The sequence below is a fragment of the Agelaius tricolor genome, unplaced genomic scaffold, assembly GCF_023055355.1.
Source record: "Agelaius tricolor isolate 1412-34295 unplaced genomic scaffold, bAgeTri1.0.p SCAF_5, whole genome shotgun sequence".
NCBI lineage: Eukaryota > Metazoa > Chordata > Aves > Passeriformes > Icteridae > Agelaius > Agelaius tricolor.
Genome location: NW_027269265.1, coordinates 44906870 through 44931073, shown reverse-complemented (window position 1 = coordinate 44931073; position 24204 = coordinate 44906870). Strand labels below are relative to the sequence as shown.

The window sequence follows — 24204 nt, the reverse complement described above, 5'->3', positions numbered from 1 at the left end:
AGAGGCTGGTCCTCTGTCCCAAGCCAAGGTGCAGAGGTGGGAGGATGCTTTGTGGGGCAGAGAAGGCACTCAGGTCCCCTTGCACAGAGGAGGCTCCAGATATATTATTGATTAGAAATGGGAGCACATTCCTGCAGGGCAGTCTGCCAGTTGCCTTCAGAGCAGTTGGCTGAAAGCCAGCCTTTCTTTCCATGCTTGTTCTCCATGGGTCAGCAGTCCACTTTTTGGGAAGGCACAGCTGAGAAGGTCGTGGCAGAGCAGATCTTATCTCTGATTTCACAGCCCTCTCTGCAAGGTGAGGAAAGACTTTAATTAGCCCCAGCAAATGACGTTGTTGTAATGAACCAAAGGATAGAGGCCATGTTGGCCCTATTCCCTTTCTGTGCTGCTGCCAGTCCTGTTGGTGCCCTTTGCTGCGTCAGCTGTTTGTCTGCAGACCTGCAAAGCTCATCTGATAACATTGTTGTGGTCGTTGGAAGAGCAGCCGACATTTGAATTAATTTTAAACTGCAGCCGTGGCCTCTGCGAGTGGCTGCAAAGCACTGTGTGGTTGTACTGCTGACTTGTACCTTTTTTATACCTTTCATTTTGGCTTCCTTCTCTTACTGACAGCTGAGGATGCTGCATTGTCCACAGGGGATGGCTGTTGGAGAGGGATGAGGGATGTCCTCCGTGCAGGGCTGCCCCACAGCATCGCTGCTGATGAGACTGAGCTCAGGAAGAAGCATAGTGGGGAGGAGCAGTGCTTTGAGGACCCTGCTGTGAAAATGAAACCTTTTGAGGGATGCTCTGGGTGATTTCCAGACCTTCTCACATCTATGACAAGTTGTGATTGCCTTTGCTGCAGGGAAAACCCCCAACTTCAGAGGACCTGCCTGGATAGTTCTTACCTCTTATGGAGCCCTCTGGGCACAGACAGGTTGTGGGAAACACCCTGTTCATGGTGTGATATTATTTTATTTTTTTCTCATGTTTAAAGAAGAGGTTTACCATCAAACCCAGTCTGAAATCTTACTGATGGCAGTATTGCCTCTGGTGCCTGATTTGAGATGCATTGGAGGCACTGGATTTCCAGGTTATCTTAAACACCTTCCAGGCCTGCAGATCACAGATAGTGACTGGAAGCCCTGGCTGGCCAGAGCTCCTTTCCTGAGTGTCCTTCCTCATCCAGCAGAAGGAATTGGAGCTGAGACCAAACAATGCTTAGGAAATACTTGTTGAGGGCTATGTGGTATAATAGAGATGAAGCTGCACCTGGTCTGCCAGCGGCAAGGCTGGGAATGGGGAGAGCAAGCTGGGAGCTGTCTTCTCTGTGGTTCTGACAGACAAGGAGAAACCTGCTTAGCTGCTCCCTTTTTCCTTTGTTTTTTTTTTTTTTTATTATTTTTCCTTTCCCTCCCATTTTTGAAAGATACTGAGTTGTCTCTAATGGAAGCTGAACACAGGCAGAGCATGACCTGGCATCTTCCTAGGGATGCACTCGCTGCATCCCTTTGTTTAGTCAGACCCAAGCCCTCCCTTAATGCATCCTCCTTCCTTTCCCTCTCCTGGCCTGCAGGATTCCTACAGAAAGCAAGTAGTCATCGATGGAGAGACCTGTTTGTTAGACATCTTGGACACTGCAGGGCAGGAGGAGTACAGTGCCATGAGAGACCAGTACATGAGAACGGGGGAAGGATTCCTGTGTGTCTTCGCCATCAACAACACCAAGTCCTTTGAAGATATTCACCAGTATAGGTCAGTATCCTGGGAAGGGCCCTTTCCCTCTTGCCCTGTACAAAGGAGAGGCCTTGCTGCTGCACTCTCCTGCCCACCCTTTTAGATCAGGCCCCATAGTGGAAGTACAGACTGCCAGCAAAGACAATTAGCTCAAGTGGCCATTCCCCAGGGAAGAGATAGCGCAGACGGCTAATGTCAGTGACTCCAATAAAACCCTTCCAAAGGGATTGCTTGTGGCCTTTGGGGACCTGGTAATGTAATGTTTAAGTGTTTATGGTGACTAAAGAGAGAGCTGATCCTGTATGACCCCCCTCCCTTCCTTCCCTAATTAGTGGAATTGCTTTGTTAGCGCAATCGATCTCTGCTGGCCCCAGGTCTGGGAGGGGAGGCTGGAAAGGACAGGGAGAGCTGCTTGCCCTGCTGTCCACTGGCACGACCAGGCTGTGATCTTCCAGCTTCACATGTGTGGAGAGACTCCTGCCCCACTGGAGCTTGGTTTCAAGCAGGGCAAAGATGGAGCAGAAGGGGAGTCAGGGCTCCAGTGAGGTGATTTGCCCAAGCAGATGTATGGGGAAGTGGTGACGAAGCAGGGACACCATCCCAGTACCCATCCCAATTCTTCTCTCTGTTGATGTCATCCCTGCAGAGCTGAAGAGTCAAGGGGGTGATGTAAACACAGCAGGAATCTTCCCTGTTTACCCCGATGCTACTTTAGGGAACGGACTCTGCTTGCGCCTTTTTCTGAGCCTTGGCTGTGATGGCAGGCACTTGCAGAAGATGCAGGAGATGGCTCTGCCTGTCCCTGCTCTGTCACTGCCCACAAGGGACTGTGTACCCCAGTTCCTCATCATAAACCAGGGTCACAGTATTCCTGTTGTTTTGAGGACAGGCACATCCTTTCCTTGTTCCATAGTTAGAGGTGCTGCTTGGAGCTGCTGAGATGTTTCAGTCTCATCCAAAAGGCTGTTCAGAGTAATAGCTGCACAGGTGCACTAATTTCGCTTCTTTTAGCTGAACCAAAGGATGGGATTTTCCTAAAGCACCTGAGGGATTGAGCAGCATTCATCCTTGTGCTGGGGCTGGTGCCTGTGAATTGCTCACAGGATGGCTTGGTTTCAAGCCAACATGATGTAAATCACTAGCTTTCATCTCCTTTAGCCTGTGCTCTTTGTGTTTGTACTTTTAAAAGAATATTCCCCAGAGAAATGCTCGCTCTCCCTGGTTAGTAACCATTTGGAGGTATCTCTTTACAGCTAAGTGTAGCCTGTGCACTAAATTTAGTACTTGCATTTGCTGATCAGGATGTTACACAGAACATTTAAATGGCTTTATGGCATATCATGGCATATGGCACTATATGGCATATCTGCCATATAGTCAGACTTCATTTCTATGTTCTACTACATTAGAAAAAGATGATTGATTCTTTTGTGCATGAATGTCCAGCTGCCTTTGGATGGAGATTTGCATTCAATTAAAATGCAGAAATTGGCATTTTAAATCTTTTATTTTTTAAATTAAAACCATATTAAATGTTCTGGACCCATGAGCAAAAATAAAAAAAGCTGTTTTGCATCTGAAGTTAAATGATTTATTAAGCAAAGGAAGTTATTATCTATCAGAAGGGAATTGAATGGATTTTTTGTGGTCATAATGGCCTGCAAGATTTTTAGGAGTGATAGATCTCATCCTTGCCCACCTAGTTTTAGATCCAATGTTGGAATGAAGAAGTGAGCATTACAGCTTTTTTATTTCCCAGTTGGTTTCTCAACTTTGAGTGACCTGAACTAAACTGAAAGGGAGCAAATACTGCCTGTGCATCTGCAGAAAAGGTTACAGCTGCCAAAAGCTGCTTTATCAGCTCAGCAAATTCTGGTTGCAGGTGATTTTTTATTTTTTCACCCATTTTTGGGGGGATTACTTGATATAAAATGTTGGAAATAGCACAGGTAACTGCTTGAGAATTAATTTTTATTTAACTTAAACTATCTTAAGCTCATGTCTTAATATAGATTGTCATAATTCAAGTTGTTTTGTAAATAGCTGCATTTAAAGAGCAGGAGTATGTTTCGTTTTCATTTCCAGAAGTGCCCTAACTGTTTTGCTATTTACTCACTTGTGTGCCATAGTTATTTACATTTTCCTGAAAGCTCAGCACAAGGCATTCAACAGGAGCAAAGGGTAGCTGTCAAATCCTAACAAAGAAAGTGGCAGGGAGTGTTCTGGATCTGCTCCTTCACTTCTTCACGCCTCCTCCTCTTGCAGGGAGCAGATCAAGAGGGTGAAAGACTCAGATGATGTCCCCATGGTGCTAGTGGGGAATAAATGTGACCTCCCTGCGCGGACAGTGGAGACCCGGCAAGCGCAGGACCTGGCCCGCAGCTACGGGATCCCCTACATAGAAACGTCTGCCAAAACCAGACAGGTAGGAGGAGACTTTAAAACAAAAGGTTCTTTTTCTCTTCTTTCCTCCACTGCTGCCCTGGAGGGACAGGAATGGGCAGGCACCACCTTGCAGACAGATGGGTGTGAGGGCTGGGCTTAGTTGCTTCCTTAAGGCAAAATGCTCCCTCCCTCAGGATGTTCCCTCCCAGTCCAGGCTTGAGCCTCCCATCATGAGAAGTGCATCATCATGCTGTGGCAGCAGTGAAGAGAAGATGCCTTCCCAGGGCTTTCTCCAAGGCTCTGGAATAACTTCCATAGTCACTGCAAGTCAGCTAAGCTCAGGTCACTTGGTTAACCTCATCCATGGTCTATTTTGGCAGAATATACCAGTGCTGAAAGGACCAGTGGAGCTCCCAGAGCACAGAGGTGGAAATGGAACTGACACCTTCAGTGGCCTAGTGGTGGCTTTTCTCTTGGGTGGTAGACCTCATTCAGACTGCTGAGAGTTGATAAATCTCAGGGACTTCAGAGATCCTTATCCTGATGGTTGCTCGTTCAATTTTGGTCTCTGTTTGAGGGCCACACTCAGGTCCAGTGTGGTGGTTCTGTACCAGCTTGGTTCTGTACCTTTAACTCTGCAATCTTCACTGCTGGACAGTGCTAGGGATACTTGCTGGGGAGCAGAGCCCTCTCCTCTCTCCACTGTCCCTCGTCAGAGTGGGCAGCTGCTTCAAGCCCTGCTTTTTCCCCAGGGCGTTGAGGATGCCTTCTACACCTTGGTGCGGGAGATCCGGCAGCACAAGCTGCGCAAGCTGAATCCCCCGGACGAGAGCGGCCCCGGCTGCATGAACTGTAAATGTGTGGTATCGTGACTATGGTAAGTGCTGGAAGCAGGACATGAGGTGCAGTGGGGGAACGTTGGAAGCAGGGCAGGAGATGGGTGCAGATGCACTAGCCAAACAAGTGCAACAGGATCAATTTCAGCAGCAGGAATTGTTTAATGAAACACCTTTCAGATTGATAGAGCGTTTTTCTGTGAAAACATAGGTAAGTCAAAATTCCCTCTTCCCTGACAAAGTATGTGGCAGGAAAGCGTTGTTTATTTCTCCTCCTCATTTTGTGCAACAAAATTCTATACAACTGAATATTTTAAAAAATAATAATTTGTTGTGCTTTCCCCAGGAAAGCTTCTTCCCATGCTGCTGTTCTGAAAGAGGAGTTAAGCTGGTGTTGAAGGTGTACAGATCATTGCATGCTTACCAGACTGGCTCTAGAAGGGTTCAGATGAAGAGCTGGCTGGGTGCATTGCCTCCTCATGCACTCACATAAATTGCCTCATCCTAAAGCTTTAGAGCAGACCTGTCTCGCTGTGAAAAGTCCTGTGTTCTTCAGAAGAGTTTTCCCCATTAGATAAATCCCCTGGGCTATTTGGAACTGATGCAATGTTGAGAATTAGCCATAAGGGGGCTGTTTGCTTTTATAAATTGTGTGTGCTGGAGCCAGAAACAGTATTTTTCAGATTGTTTATGTTCACTTGCCTGTTTTTCTTTCCTTTTCCTCATATTTTTTTTTTTTTTAATTATGAGTTTATTTAAAACACTGCTGGATAGCAGTCAGGGAGAGTTCCTATTATTGTCCCTGCATGTGCTGGCTGGCTTTAAGTGAAAGGCCTGGGAACATCTGTCTGTGTAACCAACTCCTTCATGGCAGAAAGTTAGAGAGGGGTAACTAGGGATGAGTCCACCAAGGAGATCAATATCTAAGGACATTTGGGACTGGAACAAATGCATACATGAACATTGCCCTTAATGTCTTTTGGGAATTCTCTCAAGCACCTGGACTGGCCCTTTACCCTATAAATAACTGCTGGAGTCCTGAAGAGAAGTACGCTGTATCCAGAGATGGTGTTAAGAGGGTCTCCTGAAGGTGGAGATGAACAGCAGGTTTCCTGTGATGCTTTTTGAGCTAGAAGCCATGAGCAGAGCAGAGCTCTTCCTCCTGCCCCCCACTCCCAAGGAAAAAAAAACCTAACAAAACAGTGCTGGCAATGCTTGCTTCCTATGAGCAAACACCCACCGCAGAGCCCCACCCCTCCCTCCCAGCTGAGGCGTGTGAGGTCGGCTGGGGGCCGAGCTGAATGCTGTGCCCAGCACATTCATCACTGCTCAGGGAGATTTTCCAGATGTTTGTGTCCTCCAGATGTTCAGGAGCGTTTCCTCCGGATGGGGATATGAGCTCAAGGCTTGTTTCCTGCTCTGGCTCATAGCTGACAGCATGGGCTTGGCAGGCACTGCTACTCCTTACACCGACCGCCAGGAGCTCAATCCTTGGCACAGCCCAGTGGCAGCACCAGCTTGGGCAAGAAGGGCTGGGAAAGGGTCACTTGGAAACACTCTTCTCTGTTAAGAGAACATGCCCTGCAAGTTGCCTGTGTCTTTTTCTGCTCAGGCAGAAACTGGAAACCAGACATCCCAGCTTAATCTAGCTGCAGTGCCCAAGAGCAGAGAGGGAGGAACATCAAGACACAAAAGGAGAAGTGAGGCAAAGACATGCTGGGATTTGGGGAGAAGAAGGGTGCTGTTGTGGCCAACAAAATTTGGCTGCATTTGCCCTGGACTCATTTTGTGGTTCCCATCATCCCTGGAGGAGGTGGAAAGATCTTGCCAAACAGTGCCCCTTCCCACAAGGAGGTTCAGAAAGAGGCAGAAGCTCTGGTGAGGTGCCCAAAGCTCACCCATCACTCCACCAACTCCAAGACTTGTTCCCTTCAGCAGATGTACAGATGCTTTGCTGAGACAGACCCAGACCTCTAAGACCTGTGTAGCCTTTTTGCTCTGTGGGCACTAACAGGGTCATCCCAAAATGTGAGGGGTGAGTACTGGGAACAGCCCCGCTTGTTCTGATGGGGAATGGGTGCTCATGAGTGTCCTCTTCTGTTTCAGCTGTCTGGACCGTGTCTTGGCAAGGTTCCCACTGTGCAGTGTGCAAGGAAAGAGGTGAAGCAAAGGAAGAAGCAAACGGATTCAGAGGAGGAGTATTGGGGGGGGAGAGGAGCAGGACGAAGAGGACAGGGGGAGCATGAGGCCCTCCAAGGACTATCTCGCACTTCACCCAAGCCTGTGGCAAACAACTTGTTTTTTTTTTTATCCCCATCCCCTCATCCTTTGGCCTCCTCCCACCCCGGCAACTGTACAAAGCCACAGATTGAATCACAGTAAATTATTATTTGATCGTCTCAACAAATCACCTTGATGGCTGTGTCCTCCTTCTAGAGGCTGCTGCGGCTGGTGCTCTGGAAGGATCGCTGGTGGGATGGTGGGGAGGAAAGGGTGCTGAGATTTTCTCTCCACAGACCAAGGTCATGCTGTAGAGGGTGGGAGAGACAAGCTCTCACGGCAAGACAGCTTGTCTCTGTCTCCAGCAAGTCTTTGTCATGTCCTCCCCAGCCCACCTGGAACTCTGCTGGCCCCAAGTTTTGGGAGGGTGGAAGAGTGCAACCAGTCCAAGCCTGTCCTTGGCACCTCTTGAGTGCTTTGCTTTCAGCCTAGTCCTTGTGGGATTTATGGCCTCAGATACAATGCCTGGAAGGGAAGAAGCATCAGCGAGGAGATTTGAGAGCTGCTTTCGCCTCAGCTGGTACCAGTTTGTTGCTTCCCTGATTCCTTTCCTGTCAGCTCTTTCTGGCACAAGACCTCCCTCATGTGTTGTGCTCTAGAGGTAGAATTGGGACTTTTTGGTCCCTTCCAGCCCTAGCTATGCTAATACCCGTATAGCACATACACCTTGGGCTGCTCCAGTATGTACAGGTAAGCAAATCCTTGTCTGCCCTGTGCACAGCTTCCTGACTGGTGAGCATGTCAAGAAGGGCTCTCCTGCACTGCAGAAGCTTTCTGGCTGCTCAGCAACTAAGACTAAAGGATTCAAGCTTCCAGTCCCTGGGTTTCAAGTGGGTAAGAGTGTTTTGGATTAGGGCTAATCTGTTGGGAACCCTGCCTTTGCTCAGCTCTGCTCCTTTGGGGTTTTTGTCTGAGGTCTGACCTACGTGCCTTTTACTTGCAGCCTCAAGACAAGGCATTGCATTCAGTGCAGTGGATAGCTTTCCCTGTTCCAAGCTATTGCACAGGCTAATTTACCTGCATCCAGAATTAGAAGCATCAAAGGGGGAAAGCGATCCAGCTGAGTGCGGCAGGGAGCTGTTCTGCATGGGCTAGCCCAGGCCTGAGGACGTGCTGGGTTTGGCGGCCAAGGTTGGTCTGGGTTGGGAGCAGCGAGGTTGGTGTGTAAGTCACATGCCTCACATGGCAAAACCAGTAAAGAAACCCTGGTCACCCCCAGCACAGAGCCACAGCCCACCCAGGGCTTCCCAGCATCCTTGCAAGTAACCTCCCATCCCACTCCCCATCCTCCGTCATGCCAGGCAGCAGCAGAATTAAAGCAACAGAATTCTACTCCCATGCTCCTTGGGGGTACTGTCTTTGCTTTTGGCCTGGGCAAGAGAGGACTTGTGCTAATGTATTGCTTTCTGTAAATGCCTGCTCTGAACTGCTGTAGGGCACAGCCCCCACCTTGGCTGCAGCTGCCTGGCACCCTGTTCCTGCAGAAGGGCTGATACCAGCTCCTGGAGTGGGAGAAGTTGCCTGAGGGAAGAGTGCCCTGCCTTTAGCTGGATGTGCTGTTTACAGCAGTCTGTCCCCGTGCTGGAGGATTGCTGAAGATGCTGAAGCTAGTGTTACATGGTGGGACTAAACAGAGACTCCCAGAAAACCTCCCACTCCGAGTTGTTTCAAGTGTGAAGACTGGAGGAATGGGGGTTGTTCCTAAAGTTGGCATCTTGTGCACAACTGGCCACAGGACAGCAGTACTTTGTCCTTCTAGAAGATGACATGGGAACCCTTGCTTGGTAGTGTTACTGCACTAGAACCTGGTGCTCTTCATCTGCAGTAGGACTTAGCCCTTTCTTCCCCAATGAAGGATAGGATAGATCTATCTGGAGGCCTTCAGAGGAGAAGTAACACTCTGGTGCTATCTCAAGGACTGGGTGGCTCTAACCACTTAGAGTCTCCTCTCATTTCTGGCTGGGAGACAAATGCCACAGTCAAGTTCTGGGAGCTGCGGTCAAGGAATCTGAGGAGCTCCAGGGAGTGCCAGGGCCAAGGTGTCTTCACAGGGCAGGCAATAGGTGCAGTTCCAAGAAACTGGTGCATCTTGGTGAGGATGTGCTAGAACAGCACTGGCCAGAATACAAACTACTTAGAAGAGTTTGGTGAGGAGCAGGAAGCTGAAGTAAGAGCATCTCCCTTTCAGAGAGCTTTTGCACTCCGGGTAAGATTTTCAAGCTTGTCAGACAATCCTGGTCAGTAACAGACCATCACAGGAGCTGGTTAGTTTTTTGCTGTAATTGTGTCACAAGAAATCCAGACTCAGGTCATTGTTCAAGTCCCTGCTAAAAGCTGGAGGTAGGTTAAGAGCAAAAGGAGGTGCTAAAAGCTTGACACCACAGATCTTCTCCAAAAACCACGTATTAATTGTGTATCGTCGTACTGCATCTTTGTTCCAGGAGGAAAATCACGACAGATCAAGATACATCAGCTGTGATCTGGTCTGATCTTTCTGTTGGCAAAAACCAGATTGTATCACTTCTCTCAGGTGGAGTTGTTAACTCTTGACTTGGCTTTTTCACTTGCTATTTTGGTGCTGATGATCTGGGGACAGGACATCATCTTGCTGGCCCCTGACAGGCAGGAGGTTGGTACATGAGCTCACAGTGTATTCTGATGTGCTAGCTGAACTTCTTGAGTCTGAAAGTAATACCAGGATTACAGTTTCACTGGAGTGAGTGTAGGTTTGGAGAAGAATTGGAGGGGTTTGGAGTTGATTTTCCCCATAGTTATTCAAGGCACTTTTGTTGTAGAAGTACCTGGACAGGAAGATGAAGTTTTCAGACACTGCAGTTGTTTCCCTTATGATAAGGAGTCTGTTGTGCACCTCAGTTCTGCTTCAGAGGCATGAGCTCAGGCGAGCAGAATGTGTTTTGATTATTCCTGTTGCACAGTTGAAGCTGGAAAAGAGTCCACAGAGGTGAGCTTTTTGCTCTGAGTACATCAGCTCATCTCTGGCTGTTGTGATCTCTTCAGCTGGTCATGGCATAGCTGAACTAAACTTGTGCTGTGGATCTCCAGCCAGTGTGAAAAACAGCTCTGAGAAGGCTTCAGTCAGCCTCCTACTGATTATATTGAGACTGCATATCCCATGATGGAGGAGTGCCACCTTTGAACCCGTACTTAAATTACAGAATAGCTGACGAGGTCTGTTCTAGTCTGGTCAGGTCCAGATGTCTCAGGACAGGCGTATAATACATGTTCTTCTCTCACATCATTCAAGTGCCCCACACCCTCTTTACAGAGGGGTTGGGGCTCCAGAGACATCACAGCTGAGTCAACTGCCACAATTGCTTCCAAGTCCTTAAAGATGCTGATCAAGTGCTGGAACAGATCTCATGCCTTTTGGTCTGTGAGGGCTTCCACAGGAGCATTCTCCTAAGCCAGCACAGAGGGTGACTCCAAAGCAGGTGAATGCATGGTGCTTGCCGAGGGCTTTGGCAAAGACCTGCGTTGTGCAGGAGCTGGCAGCAATGACTCAGTGCTGGAGTGAGACCTGAGATGTGAGGGTGGTGGTGGGGGCAGCTGAATGAAAGGCTGAGTATTACAGAGCAGCTTTGGCGAAATGCTGGCCTCAGTGTGGTTGGGTAGAGGAGCAGACCAGGTTTCCCTTCCGGACTACAGCTACTGCTGCAAACCTTTCCAGCCTAAGCAGTACTTCTGTATCACTTCTTGCCTTCACCATAAAGGTAAGCAAAGCCACTCAGGAAACAGCTTCCCCAAGTCTGTAGGCTTAGATGTTCCAGGAGCAGGAACATCAGGTCTCTGATGTGAGGCCAGGCTGAGTGGCCTCCAGGGCACCAGAGTGGCCCAGGTTCTTAATGGGATGGCTGGAAGGGGGTCTTGTGATATTGCATCCCATGTAGCCACAGGTACCTCTAAGGGAGCTCATACCAATTTTGGACAAAATTGGAAATTTCTTAGTTTACTTTTCTCTGTGTCTTAGGAGGAGCCTGGTTTACTATGTGGAAGACTTTAGTGACTCCAATCCCTTGGACTCATGTCTTTGTGTGTGCCTTCTAAGCCTTCTGCATCCCCATCTTGGGCTCTTTTGTAACTGCTGCCAGTGAGTAAGGATGCCCGTGGGATGGGTCCACCTGCTGCATCTCCTGGTGAGATGTTTCAGCTATGGGTTGCTTGTCTCCTGGTGTCCACATCCTTCTAGGTGAAGAGGATGCTGGTGTGTGCCCTGTGGGCCTCCTCAGCCTCTGAGGCAGTAGGCTTTGGGAGATGGTTTGGGAAGCGGTCAGACCTGCCTCTTTAAACTGCCAGGCTGTTATTTTCTCCATACGCTGCTTTATACTTGGGGATGTGCTGTAGGAAGGGGGTGACATTGCTCAGAGGATGGTGTGACAGCCACCATCCTGGCCACCAGCAACTGGTGGGAAGGGGAAGAGGCAGATGGGCTTGGCCCCATGTGCAACTGCTTTGCTCTTGCTACGGGTTGAGTACAGGGTGTGTAGCTTAGGAGAGCCATGGTACCAGCCCTAGCAAGGGCTGCTAGGTCTGCCCTTGCTCTGCTTCCCAAGTCCCATCCACTACTGCCATGGCCCCTCTGCAGCACACAAGGAGCATGAGAGCAGCATGACAGCAGCGTGCAGCTCCCCCAGGTGCCACAGCAGCAGGTGACAGATGACAGCACAGCAGCACCACCATAGCAGTAGGACACAGCAGCACGTGAGCAGCAGGTGAGCAGCACAGCAAGCCAAGAAGAGGAATGCTCCCAGGCCCAGCCAAGCTCCAGCTGCCTCTGCCAAACTGGATGGGGCACAAAGCTGCCAGACACAGCACACCCATCTCTCTCCCCCTGCTATATCTGGGAGCAGAGCCTCCTAAAGCAGCACAAAGCCTTGCTCCCTCCCTCAACTTCTCTGCTCCAGGCTCCACTTCCTATCAATTATTCAGTGCCAAGTGGCTGAAGCCTTGTGGAGGCATGCAGCAGTTGAGGAGCTTTCCAAGTCGTGGGAGGTGGGCAGGGATGGTGATGAGCACAGCCAGGGCTTGGCTGAGAGGCAGCAAGCAGCGAGGACAGACCTGCTCTCCTGGCTTGTCCCAGCTCCTGGGCCTGCTGGTTTGGCTGTTCCTGAGCCAGGAAGGACAGGAGCCACAGGGGGCTGCCAGGGCACCAAAGCTGAGCGCAGCTTGGGGAGTTTGCAGTTCTGCCTTGGGGACCAGCCCTGGGAGCTGGAGAGCTGCTGTGAGGACAGCAGTGGCTCCACCAGGAAAAGGGGGATGATAATACTGGCAAATACCAAGTGCAGAGGAAGAGGCAGTGGGGGGACCAGTCCCTGGCTGATAAGACCACTAGGATTTAAGCAGTAGACTCAACACCATCTATGACACTCATTTGCTGCTGGTCCCAATGCTGTCCCCACCAAGTGGGTATCTGTAACCTTGGGCTTTGGGATTGTCCTAAGCTTTGTCCCCTGCCAGCAGCAGTCAGGCCCTCGGGGGCACAGGAGGGGAAGGACTCTCTGCAGTGGGTGCTTGGCACCACAAAACCATACCTGAGAGCCCCATCAAGCACCAATTCAAGGCTGGGTACCTCTGTGGCTCCTGCACTAGCTGGAGGGATGCTGTAAGAGGAGGTGGTGGAGCCATGCCTGGCCTTGGTCCCTGCAGGGACAGGGTGAGAGTACCACAGCCACAAGGTCACAACTGGGTAAATGCAGGGAGCCTGGGGATCAAGGATACCAATAAGCAATATCTTCCTCCATTTTTTTTCAACAACCAAGTGAACCAAGGCTGTTTAATGGAGGAACACAACCCTCAAACCTAGCACAACTCACCTTCCCTTGGGGAAGCTGCCCTTCTGGACATTTCTGCTCTCTCCTTGACAGGGATGCTGTTTTAGCAGTTGGATAAATGCCATTTCTAAATCCTGCACTGCCTGTCACGTAAGTAACTGTGGCAGAAATTCAAACCTGGTCCCACCTGGCACTGCCTGACAGCCAACAGGTTCACGGGAGCTGGTGGCCGGGAGGTGACACAAAGCATCTTCTGCAATGAGGCTGTTTGTGAGCACCTGGAACACAAGAGGGATGAGGTTTGCTTCACTCCAGCCTGGGGATCTCACCCTTGGTCACAGTGCTGCAGTCCCCATGCTGGCATCCAGTGAAATGGCACAGGAGATGTGCCAAGAGCTGCATCCTCATGCTGCTTCTGTGACAGTAAACACTGTGGTGTTCAGTGGTGCTGGGGCTTTCTTTTTATTTTTCTGTGGTGTTTCAGACCAGCTTTTAACCTATTAATATAAATGAGCTAATTTAATGGCATTGGAGAACAATTTTTTGTTCCTGTTTGACCTCTTATGTGTGGCAGGGCAGTAACAGAAGCAGGAAACCCAGCCTACAGCACTCAGTGGGTGATAGACACATGGGGATGCCAATTTCAGGCACTGCTCTTAAATCCTAGGGTGCCATTTAGATACTTCTGACCTCTCCATCTGCTGTCAGTCTATGTGCCCTCTGTGCTACCCTGGCAGAGACAGACCTGTGTTTACCATAAATATGCTGCTTAACACTAAGAGGCAGCTTTCTCTCAGGGGAGCCAGAACACTGCTCACTGCTCACATTTAACACCTCAAAGGCAGCAGTACCATTGTCATCTAAGCCCAGGAAGCCCTGGCTATGAAATCTGGGGTGTGTCAGAGGTACTGCTCATGCACAGCTTTTTAAAATGCATCCTCAGCTGTCAGCAGCACCACCTCACACTCCCAGTGGCTGCTGTAAACGTGACTCAGCTCAGCCCTGACTCACGAGTGTGAGTCGCACCCACCCACCCACCTGCTGTGCCAGGAGCTGTGTCCACCCGCTGCCCCTCCCATCCAGCCTCCCTACACTGCCTACAGGCAGGAAAACAAACTCCAAACACAAACACAAAATCTTGGCCAAAACACAAGCTTCAGCAGTGCTGCTGGTCAGCAGCTGTGTGTGAGAAGGGATGCTGCCCTTTGCTCAGCTGGGAGAGGATGGTGGTAAGTAGAAAAGAGCATTTTGCTTTCCACTGCTGCCAGGGATGCCTGGATTTAATTACAATAGAAAATCAGGGAGGAAAGCAGAGATGGAGCAGGATGGACCTGTTGCAGCTGGAGCATACACAGTGAACCAAGCTAAAAGTCATCAGGAGAAGACAACCAGTCTTGGTGCAGCTTCTGTTCCTGTAAGAAACCTTGTGGAGTCTGAATTTGTGCTGAATTTCTTTAACCGTTATTACTACAACCATGTAAAACACAGCATCAAACACTCTGGACAGTTTGGATCAGCATAAAAAGGAATGATTGACTTTTTTTTTTTCCAAAAAACCCCTTCCTTTAAAAAAACCAAACTGAACAAACAAAAAAGCAGACATAAAAACGTTTTTTTCTTAAAAGTAATAATTATAATACATTAGAAAGAGTCATGAAAGAAGCGTTCCACGCTGTAAACAAGAGCAAATAAAAAGGAAAGCAGACGGTAGCCAGGCTCTCAAAGTGCATGGCCAAGAAACCCCTAGCCTCAACCTCTGGCCCCTGCTGGAGCTGGGTCCTGTGGCTCCTGCTGTCTGCCAGGCTGCAGCCACTCAAAGTGCTCTATCACAAACAAACAACACAAGGAAAAACAAACTACACCTAAAAAACCCAAACCCACAGCGTTGGTCTTTCCCTCTGCGTGGAAGGCAGCAAGGCCACCATTGTGTCAGGGCTGCAAGGGCAAGGATGGGGGGAGCTCCTTTCCCATGTTTGCTCACAGTAAGAGTGGTTTCTGCTGAGGGGTCAAGACTGTTGCAGGGGGCTGGGCAGGGCGGCAAGTGGCTTGGTTAGGCAGTTTGTCCTGCTGAGCTGCCACCCTCATCCTGCTCCTTCCCTTCCTATTCCCAGCAAAAGAGCTGAGGCTGGGCCAGGCCTTGCTGCTGCAGACCCACCATGGCTGCAGCTTTGTTGCAGCAAGAGGAAACAGGAGTGGGCATCTCCTTGGGGATCATGCATTGATGTGTTCCAGTGAGAGCATCACACCAAGGACAGCAATGCATGTTGCTGGTGGTTCCCCCAGGCCTGAAGATGACTGAGGACTTTGCTGCTCATTCCCATTAGGGCTTGGAGAGAAAGACAACTCCCACCCCTTTCCCCATCAAAATTCATGTTGAACATCATGCAGCAAATGCCATGCAATGAGTACTGTACATTTGACAGCTCTCCAAAATTAGAGCAAACCACCTTTTAAAATGTTAATACTGCAAAACATCCCAGACACCCTGTGTGAGGAGTCTGGGTGCACAAGCAACATGATGTGCAAAGGCTGTGTGCCTGAAATGAGGGAAAACGGGTTAAAACAAGGGGAAAGAGGTATCAGCTCTTGCATGCGTGATGCTCAGATGTATTAGAAGGAGTCCTGTGTGGGCTTCAAGGAGAGGACAGAGCCCCAAGCTACAGAAGCCAAGTCAAGATGTGACCAACAGCTCTCAGATGCTCCTTGTTGCTTCCCAGTAAGCTCCTGTGGCCAGTGGGCTGCTAGCAAAAGGCAATGGATATCTGTCCTGAAATACTGCTCAGGTATTTTAACACACAATTAACATTTAACTATGCACAGTTATGGAAAAACATACTCTAAATTAAAAACAATTCAAGCACCATTGTCCTAGAAAGGACCTGTGGTGTCTCAAAACACAAATACTGAACATTCAAAGAGCACTTTTCCTCAGACAGCAATGCTTGACTCCTCACAACACCCCTGTGAGGTAGCTAATAGGGTTTTCCCTGCTCTGCAGAGGAAGAGGATGGGCAAGGTTGGAGGCTCGGTGGAAGAAGATGGGGTCTGGGACAGAGCTGGGGTTCCAATGAAAGCTGAGGGTGCTGTGGTCTGGCTGGCTACATCCAAACAAAAATCCAGTGCTCCCTTTGACACTCCCTGCTGCAAACATAAACCACCACACGTACACAAAGGCAAAATAAACCCTGATAAATCATAGAACCATAGAATATGCTGAGCTGGAAGGCATCCACCAGCATCATCAAGTCCAGCTCCTGGAACCCACAAAGTAATTTAGTGGAAGTTTTCTGCTGGGCTTTCAGGTAGGCTTTAGATCAGGTTATGCAATTGAAGCAGCCTTTGAGATAGAAAAAAAAAATTAGTTTTCAAAGTCTCCTTAGAACTTAAAGGAGCTTTTGCCCAGGATCTCTGTTGAAGGAATGGGAATCCCACTTGCAGTCCCACCTAAGGCTGCACTTGCAGCTACCCCTTCTGGACAGCAAAGTCAAATCTAGCATATCTGGACTACTTCCTGCTTTTTCACTGATCTGCCTTCCTGATGAAGTCCCTTCTAAGGGTGAAGTAGATACTGGAATCAGAATTTAGGACTAGCTTTTTCTATGAGGTGTCTCCCCAGATCCCTACACATCTCCAGCCAATGGCCTGGGCTGTGCAGCAGCTGTACCTTGGGATGGGGAGGAGATGGACAGACCTCTAGGACTTGGTGCATGAAGGGCAAGTGGGCACGTGGGCACCCATCATGTCCAAGTTTCCTTCCTGTTGTTAATTCTCTGTGGGCTCAACCACAAGGACTAAGGTCAGGTTCAGGGCAATGTGCTCTCCCTTCCCCAATTCCTATGCTCTTTCCACTCTGACACTTAACTTACTCAAAGCAAAAGTGGACTTATCTGGGGCACTGTGATTAGATGCCATCACGCGTCCAGCAGCTTGGTAGTGCAGGCGGGTTTCCTGAGCCAGCAGCCCCTTCTCCTGTCTGGGGAACAGAAAGGCAGCGAGCCTGCTCGCTGTGCTGGCCCTGGGAAGGAAAGGCCAACAGAAAGGGCACTCAGCCCAAGAGACCAGGCTCCACCTTCATCACTGTCCTTGTCACCCTGAGAACCTGGGAAAGGACCACTATGCTGGCAGCCCCCCACCGGGGTGACACCAAGGAGATGTCCAAGGGACTCAGCAGCTGTTAAATCTGTCCTCCTAAACACCATCCACCACGGCAGCAGGAGCCAGATACAGCTGGGCACTGCTTTGTGGAATTGCATAGAGGGGGCAGCGGGCTGCCTGTGTCCTGCCAGGATGCCATGGCACTGCCTGGAAATTCTGCTGTCTACAACTGCAGGTCTGGGAAATGAAATAAAGATCTATTGCTACAAAGGCCTTTGAAAGCAATGCTGTAGCTGCGTCGATGGGGCATGGTAAAGAAAGCGTTTCGGATTCTGACACCTTGTGCCTGCTTGCTTGGTCGTGGGTTCCCACAGTAGACAGGAGCAGGAGAAAACACGCAACAAACTCACCAGCCCTGCCTCTTCCCCCAAGTGATGAGACTTGGGGAACTTTGAGGAGCAAAAAATGAAAGCATTTTCCAATTTGTCCATAGGAAACATGCAAATCCAATCTGCTGGTGTCTCCTAGCGCTGGTGGCCACCGCTTCATCTCCTCACTGGGCACTCGTACCAAAGCACAGCGTGATGTGCAATAGTGCTGTGCTGTCACCCTGACAGCCCTGCTGACAGAAGGGGATCCTGTAAATGGGGCAGGATCTGTGCTTCTCCAGAACCCACTTCTTCTCCCTTAACTTCCCCTTCCCCATCCCCACTAAAACGTCACCGATTTGGGCAGCTTTGCCAGGGAAGGAGAGCCTGAAAGGAAACTGTTCTCTGAGCGGGATTTGGCAACCTGTGGCGGTAATTTTGGTTTGGGGCTCAGCGGGGGTCGTGGGGCTTTCAGTGCATTTAATGGTTTCTGGAGGCTTTTCTGGACCTCTACCTCCTCTGGGTCCAGCATAAGAGGTGGTGGCATGGAGGTGGTAGGCAGAGGATGTCCAGTCTCTGACAAAGGCAATGCCACCTGCTTTCTGTTCAAGAAGTCCTGCTCTGTCGCATGGGCCAGGTGGAGGGGAGTGGTGGTTTTGATAACGACATAGGGGCTGTTCCCTTCCACCACAGGGGACGGTGCCCGCTGGGTGGGGCAGCCCTCGGCCAGCCCTGCTGCCTCCGGCTCTCTGCTGGACAAGATGGGCACACTGCCCCCTGCCTGCCTGTGGGCGGGCAGCACGCCCTCGGGCCAGCGCGTGGTGCTGGTGGCACTGCCCAGCCCATTGTGCTGCAGGCTGAGGAGCTCTCCTGTGGATGCAGCTTTGGATGCCGAGCACTTCAGGCCCATTTTGTCCGGCAGCACTGCCCTGCGGTGCCTGTCATCTGCCGCCTCCTCCCCGCGCTTGCTCTCAGGGGAGCCATCTCTCTGTGATGTTTGGGAGAGCTGCTGGCAGCCGGCTGGCAGAGGATGAGGGGTTGCTTCAAACACTGTGTCTCTGCTCAGGGAAGATGCCTGTTCTCCTGCTGGCAGGGCAGTGGGATTTGGCTGCCACGCTGCCTGGTCCTGTTCTCCTGCTGGCAGGGCAGCGGGATTTGGCTGCCACGCTGCCTGGTCCGTAGCAGAAAGCTCAGTGGTGCTGGAGTCAGGAGGAGCCGGCCTGTTTTGGAGAGAGGAGTCTAAGGAGCTGTGCTCAGCTGGGGCATGGAGGGAGACTCCATGGTCCACCACAGCACAGCCAGGAGCAAGAAGAGGCTGCTCTGGAGGCAGGACCGTGGGCAGAAGGTGTTGCTGGGCCTGTGTCTCGCTTGCCTTCAGAAGAGATGATGGCTGCCCGTCCATGATGGGCTCCACCTGACCCTCCTCATCCGGTGGCCGCCCACCCGAAACAGGCGCGTTCGTTGCTTCAGCTGCTTCACTACCCGGGAAGGTGAGAATCCTCGCTTCCACCACGGTCACTCCTCCTGGTGTGCCAGGAACTCTGTCGGTTTGGGGCTCCCTGTCTGGAGTGCGCTCACCCACCTGGCCATTCTGGCCATTGGCTGCTGTGTTTTCCTTTATGGCTACTGGGTTGAGGGAGAGCTCCAGGCCCAGGGGTTTCCTTGGAAACTCCTCAGGCTTTGCTGCATTGGAAGCAGAGAAAACAAAACCCAAACTATGCATCAGTTTGTGTTTGCATGCCCTGAATGTAAGGAAGACAGATGCTTCCACACGACAGGTGCCAGCCTCTCTGGGCTGCCCTGGCTCCCAGCCACACCAGTGGGATGCTCTGTCCTTGCTGGGCTGCCCACCTTCCCCTCTACCCACCTGGTGGGGGCAGGTCAAACTTCATCTTTCGCAGTTCAGTCATTGACACCTGCAGCTGCTCGATGACAGCATCGTCCTCGTACTGCAGGGAAGCAGCAATTTTCTCCTGCAGAAATTCACGTAAATCTTCCAGTGTCATCTTCAGCAAGCGCTCTGGGGGATGGGAGAAAGGAGTAATGGCAGTGGCACAGACAAATTTCAGGGTAGCACAAGCATGGGTTACACCACACTTTGGTTTTATCTGGGATTCTGTTGCTGTTCTCATTCCACAGTGGGACAGCTTGAATGCTTCTGCCTCTCTCCCACCTTCCCACTATTGTTCAGGGTCATCAATACATGTATATATCCATGCCACCTGAGCAGTAGCTTCCCAGTGGCAGGACAATGGCAGGGCTGGGAGCTGTGCTGATGAGGATGCAGGGTTTAGACCATTTCTGGAAGTTCTCCCCAATGCCTCTAGGAGGAGGAAAAGCTCCATGAGACAGGCCCTAAGCATCAGGCTGAACTGCCACTGCCGGCAGCTGCCACCACCAGCCAAGGATGCCAACCTGCACCAGCAGGCAGGGAAGCAGGAAGAGGTGCTGGCCCTTCCAAAGGTTGCAGACAGGGATGGGATACAGGCAAAAATGCAGGTTGTAGGAAGAGATGTCAACCCACACTACACATTCCTCAGGGAGATGAGATTTTACAGCCAAACTGAAACATCTGCCTGCCTGCCAGTTTCTCATTTTCTGCAGACAAACAGGATACTTCAAGATTTATTTATGGATAGCCTGTTCTTCATTTAAATGAGGGAAGAACAGGGTGGCTGTTTGCAGAAACCAACACATGCAGTCCCATAAATTCTGCTGCCCAAACAGAATCACACGCTCCTGCCCCAGATGAAGGCCAAAAGAGTGACACAACAAGACTATCAATTTATGGGAGTGAAGGGGTTCAAAGTTACAAAGATCTTGAGGTAGAAACATCACTGCCTTAGTGTTATGCAAGACAACCAGGTTTTGATCATTTTAGAAATGTATTAGTGGACTTATTTGTCCCTCTACAGACTTTTCAGTTGAGCCACCACAAAGTTCTGCAGACAGATGGGCTGCTGTCTGTATTGCCCCTAAAAGCAATTTGTGGGGCATAGTACATAGGAAGAGGCAGCAGGGAGCATTTCAGGTGTAGTTTCTGTGTGCTGAGCACAGCAAGTCAATCCTTGTGGCATCTCCTTTCCTCCCCTGGACTGTGCCTTTTGTGGCCAGTGCAAGGCACCAAGAGGCTGGAAGTGGCCAGCAAGGCTTTTCAGGTCAGCAGCACAAGGGTGGCCCAGCACACTGCCACCAGAGCCACAGGGGATGCAATCAGGTGGGACCTTACTTTTGTGCAGTTTGAGGATGGTGTAAGCCATGGCCGTCAGCACCCGCTCCCCTTCCAGGATGTAGATATCCCACAGCCGCAAGGTCAGCGTGAATGGGGTCTGTTCCAAACACACAGACAAGTCACAAAATGGCATGATGAAACAGAGGCTGCTGCCATCACTGCATCACCTTGTATCAAATCACACAACAGGGCTAGGCTTTGCAAGTCAGGAATTCATCTAAAACACAAAAATGTCTTTTATTATCTATGGCTTTGCCTTAAAGCTAATGAACTTGAGTGGCTGGGGAAATACTTAAAACCCATCCATGAATGCAGAAAAAAGAGAAACTTGCCTCATAACCATGCTAGCATGTGGATTCCCCTACCCTGGAGAGAGTACCATCATATTTCAACCTTGTGAGCACAAAAAAACAACTCCTGTATCCATCCAGATTTCCCAAAAGGGCTATTAATGGGATAGGTCTGAAAGCCCAATGATGCATCACTAAGCATTAAAAAAATCATTCATCTGGTGTCCAAATAAGAGGTTTTTCTTATATACAGGCTTATTTCTGCCTGCTAAAAATACTTCTGCAAAAGGTTTTAATTTGCACCCAGGCCCAATCTGACAAATAGGATTGAACTGATGTCCAAAGTGATGGAGCAGCCCATACCTCCCACCAAAGATCTAAGGTACCTCACCAACACAGAAATTAATATTAATCCTACTGAAATGTTTAGGTTCAAATTTAGGATACTGCACAGGCTCTGCAGAGTTTGGCAAAACTGACCATTGTAGCTCTTTTACCACATGCTACTGCAGTTAAAGGGATTGTGCATTTTATACAGCTTTCCATGGCAAAAGCAGTGAGTTCCCTCTTGAGGGGAAGGAGCCGTCCACTGTTTTATAGAAGACAGGGCAGCAGAAAATTGAGACTGGAGCACACAGATGTCCTAAATATTAGCAAGTCTGGACATTGCATTCAAGTCCAGTAAGCACAATGCTGATCCTAAAAATGAAGTAGTCTTGGCTCAGGACTAGCAAATTAGCTCTGGACAAATCAGGGTAATCTTCTCTCACTTCCACCTTTCCAGTCCCAATCCGCTCCTTTGCCTGCAGCTGCTGCACTGCTATTTGTCAAGGTTTGTGCCCCCAGCTCTTCTTCTTTCTATGTTGTCTCCAGAGTCAAAGTGAGGTTAATTGCCTTTGCAGCAGTGCCAGTGGGCGAGAGAAAGATCTCTCCTGATTCTGAAGTTTATACTGCTGATGCTCAGCCATCTCCCTGTGACTGCTTGTGATGAGGCAGCAGGAATTGGCTTCTCATCAGTGACATGCAGTTTTTACCTTCTCCCTTATTAATTTTTTTCCTTTATGAGAGTGTGCATAATATCCCACCTTATAAAATATTAACATCTTCTTCAAAGTATGAGATTTACAAAAAAGCACAGGCAGATTAACCACACATGCAAACAGGAGAGCAGCAAAAAACCCCCAGAGCATCCTCACCCGGTCAATGAAACACTGCAGGAACCACTTGGTTGTGTAAATCCCGGTGGTCATCTGCTCCTTGTCCTGGGGGAAGAGAGCAAAGAGAGACAGGCATTTCACCAGGCTGTTTACTGGAGGTTCAAGCAGCTCATAAGGCTTTGGGGGAGGTTAGTTGGTTGGTTTACTTATTCTGGGATCTGAGTGCAGGATTTGGCTGTGGTTCATCTCCCAAGAAAGCCCCTGCTCTACACACCAGTGCTGAAGCCCAGCTTTGGTCCTTTGCCCAAGATATCCACTGAACCTGGTCCTCGATGTGGCCACACTTCAGCCATAGTATTGGAAAGGGATTTCTGGGAGAAGCTTTTCTGGCCTAATACCTACTCCAGGGATTTATAAAAACCTTCCAGGAACTCAAACCACTCACTCCTTGTAGACTACCATTTTTGTTTCCATAGCAATTCCCATGTGAGCCTCTTGGAGCACAGTCAAGGCAGCTTTGGAAGCATCACCTGGTTTAGATAGCATGGCTGCTGCAGGAGCAGGACAGCCTGACAGGCTAAGGAAAACTCTTAAAAACCTCACCATCACCACCTTGGTCTAACATTTCACCATCTGGTGCCCAGCGCTGGCATGTGTGCAGAGCTGATGTGACCTCTGCTGCAAAGCCAATGAGGCAATGGGGATGGGAAGAAAAAGAAGCCCATGGGATGAATGGCCAGCTCCAGCCTTTGCTTCTGGCTGGCACTGTGCACCTGCAAGCCTGGAGAGCCTTCAGGAGCAGGAGGAATGAGCAGCTTTCTGAGTTATTCCCATCCCCTCCCGTGCCCATGACCGTAATTAACTGACAACCTATCATGGCTCTGTTTCACTTTTACAGGCATTTGCAGCATGAAGCAAATGTTGCAGATGATGGTAATACAAACACCTTTTGCTGGAGATGGAGGCTACCAAGCCTCTTGGAAGCATAAGAGAACTTTAGGAGTCTGGCCACTGAACACCAGCTGTCCACACCAAATGCAAAGGGGGGCAAGGCAAAAGGAAAGAAAGGGATAGAGCAGGTGCAGCAAAATAGTGGCCTGGACTTAAGACTGGAGTTGGTGTGCCCTGCAGATGCTCCTGCAGCCACCAAATGGGCCTGTACCATCTGCTAGAGAGAAAAGCAACTGGACATGCCCAAGCAACAAAACACCCAGCAAATCTTATGTGCCTCCTGACTTAAAACAACAGCAAAGCAATTGGAACTAATAATTACTGAAATAAGACTCCAGACAGACCAGCATCAGCCTTTGGGCCTTGCAGCTGGTGCAAGCACACAGTCCAGCCACACTGCTGCTCCTCCTGCTGCAGGCTCTTTAAGCCTTCCTGGCTCTCCTGGAAAGCCTTTACATTTTAGCAGTCCCTCCACTAATGATGATCAGCAAGCAAATGATTACCATTCACCTTAGCAAGATTTGGGCAACCCATTTAATAAATGCCTGCCTCTGCAGCTGAAGCAGTCCTGTATGGTTAGAAATATGTTCAGCTGTGCATCTGTTTGGCAGAACACTATATGAACTGCTTTATGATTAAAATGTGGCATTATTATAGGAAGACTGACAGTAAAGAGATACCATGTGCTTCTTCAGTTTGGGGAACAGTTTGTTTAAAATTTGCTCGTGGTGGGCTTGAAACCTCTGCAGCTTTGGGAATCCAGGAATGAAAAAACCTTAACAAGAAAAGACAAGAGAAATAAAAAAAAAAAAATCAGGTAAGCTCTGCAGCAGGGACAGGGATAGCCTGATTCTCTAAAAACACATCCCTTGCATTGCCTGTTGAAGTTGGCTGAACAACAGGGTGCCCAGCTACCTCCTTTTCACCCTCCTTTCCAGAGATCACCCCTCACCACATCTGGGCAACAGGACCCTCAGATCAAGCCCAGCTGGTCCTTCTCACCCAGCTCCCACTGCCTGCCTGTGACTTGGCTTGCCCAAGAGCTCTCCAAACACACGTCAGTGCTTACCAAGGTTCAGAGAAAAGCTGAAGATGTTTGAAC

At 49.7% G+C, this 24204-nt stretch overlaps 2 protein-coding genes across 7 annotated transcripts in view; one reads left to right on the top strand and one right to left on the bottom strand.

Annotated features, from left to right (window-relative positions):
* The window catches only part of HRAS (HRas proto-oncogene, GTPase), a 39982-nt gene extending 32635 nt beyond the window's left edge, over window positions 1–7347 (top strand). For both annotated transcript variants that reach the window (XM_071427657.1, XM_071427656.1), the window contains 4 exons: window positions 1559–1737; window positions 3985–4144; window positions 4857–4981; window positions 7047–7347. In XM_071427657.1, the coding sequence (XP_071283758.1) occupies window positions 1559–1737; window positions 3985–4144; window positions 4857–4976 (459 nt within the window). In that variant the 3' untranslated portion in view covers window positions 4977–4981; window positions 7047–7347. The remainder of the gene's footprint in view (window positions 1–1558; window positions 1738–3984; window positions 4145–4856; window positions 4982–7046) is intronic.
* Window positions 7348–14601: 7254 nt separating this feature from the next.
* The window catches only part of LOC139590260 (USP6 N-terminal-like protein), a 76882-nt gene continuing 67279 nt past the window's right edge, over window positions 14602–24204 (bottom strand). For all 5 annotated transcript variants that reach the window (XM_071427651.1, XM_071427653.1, XM_071427652.1 and 2 more), the window contains 5 exons: window positions 23783–23877; window positions 22191–22256; window positions 20702–20801; window positions 19340–19492; window positions 14602–19155 (listed from right to left, as the gene is read on the bottom strand). In XM_071427651.1, coding sequence (XP_071283752.1) covers window positions 17816–19155; window positions 19340–19492; window positions 20702–20801; window positions 22191–22256; window positions 23783–23877 — 1754 coding nt within the window. In that variant the 3' untranslated portion in view covers window positions 14602–17815. The remainder of the gene's footprint in view (window positions 19156–19339; window positions 19493–20701; window positions 20802–22190; window positions 22257–23782; window positions 23878–24204) is intronic.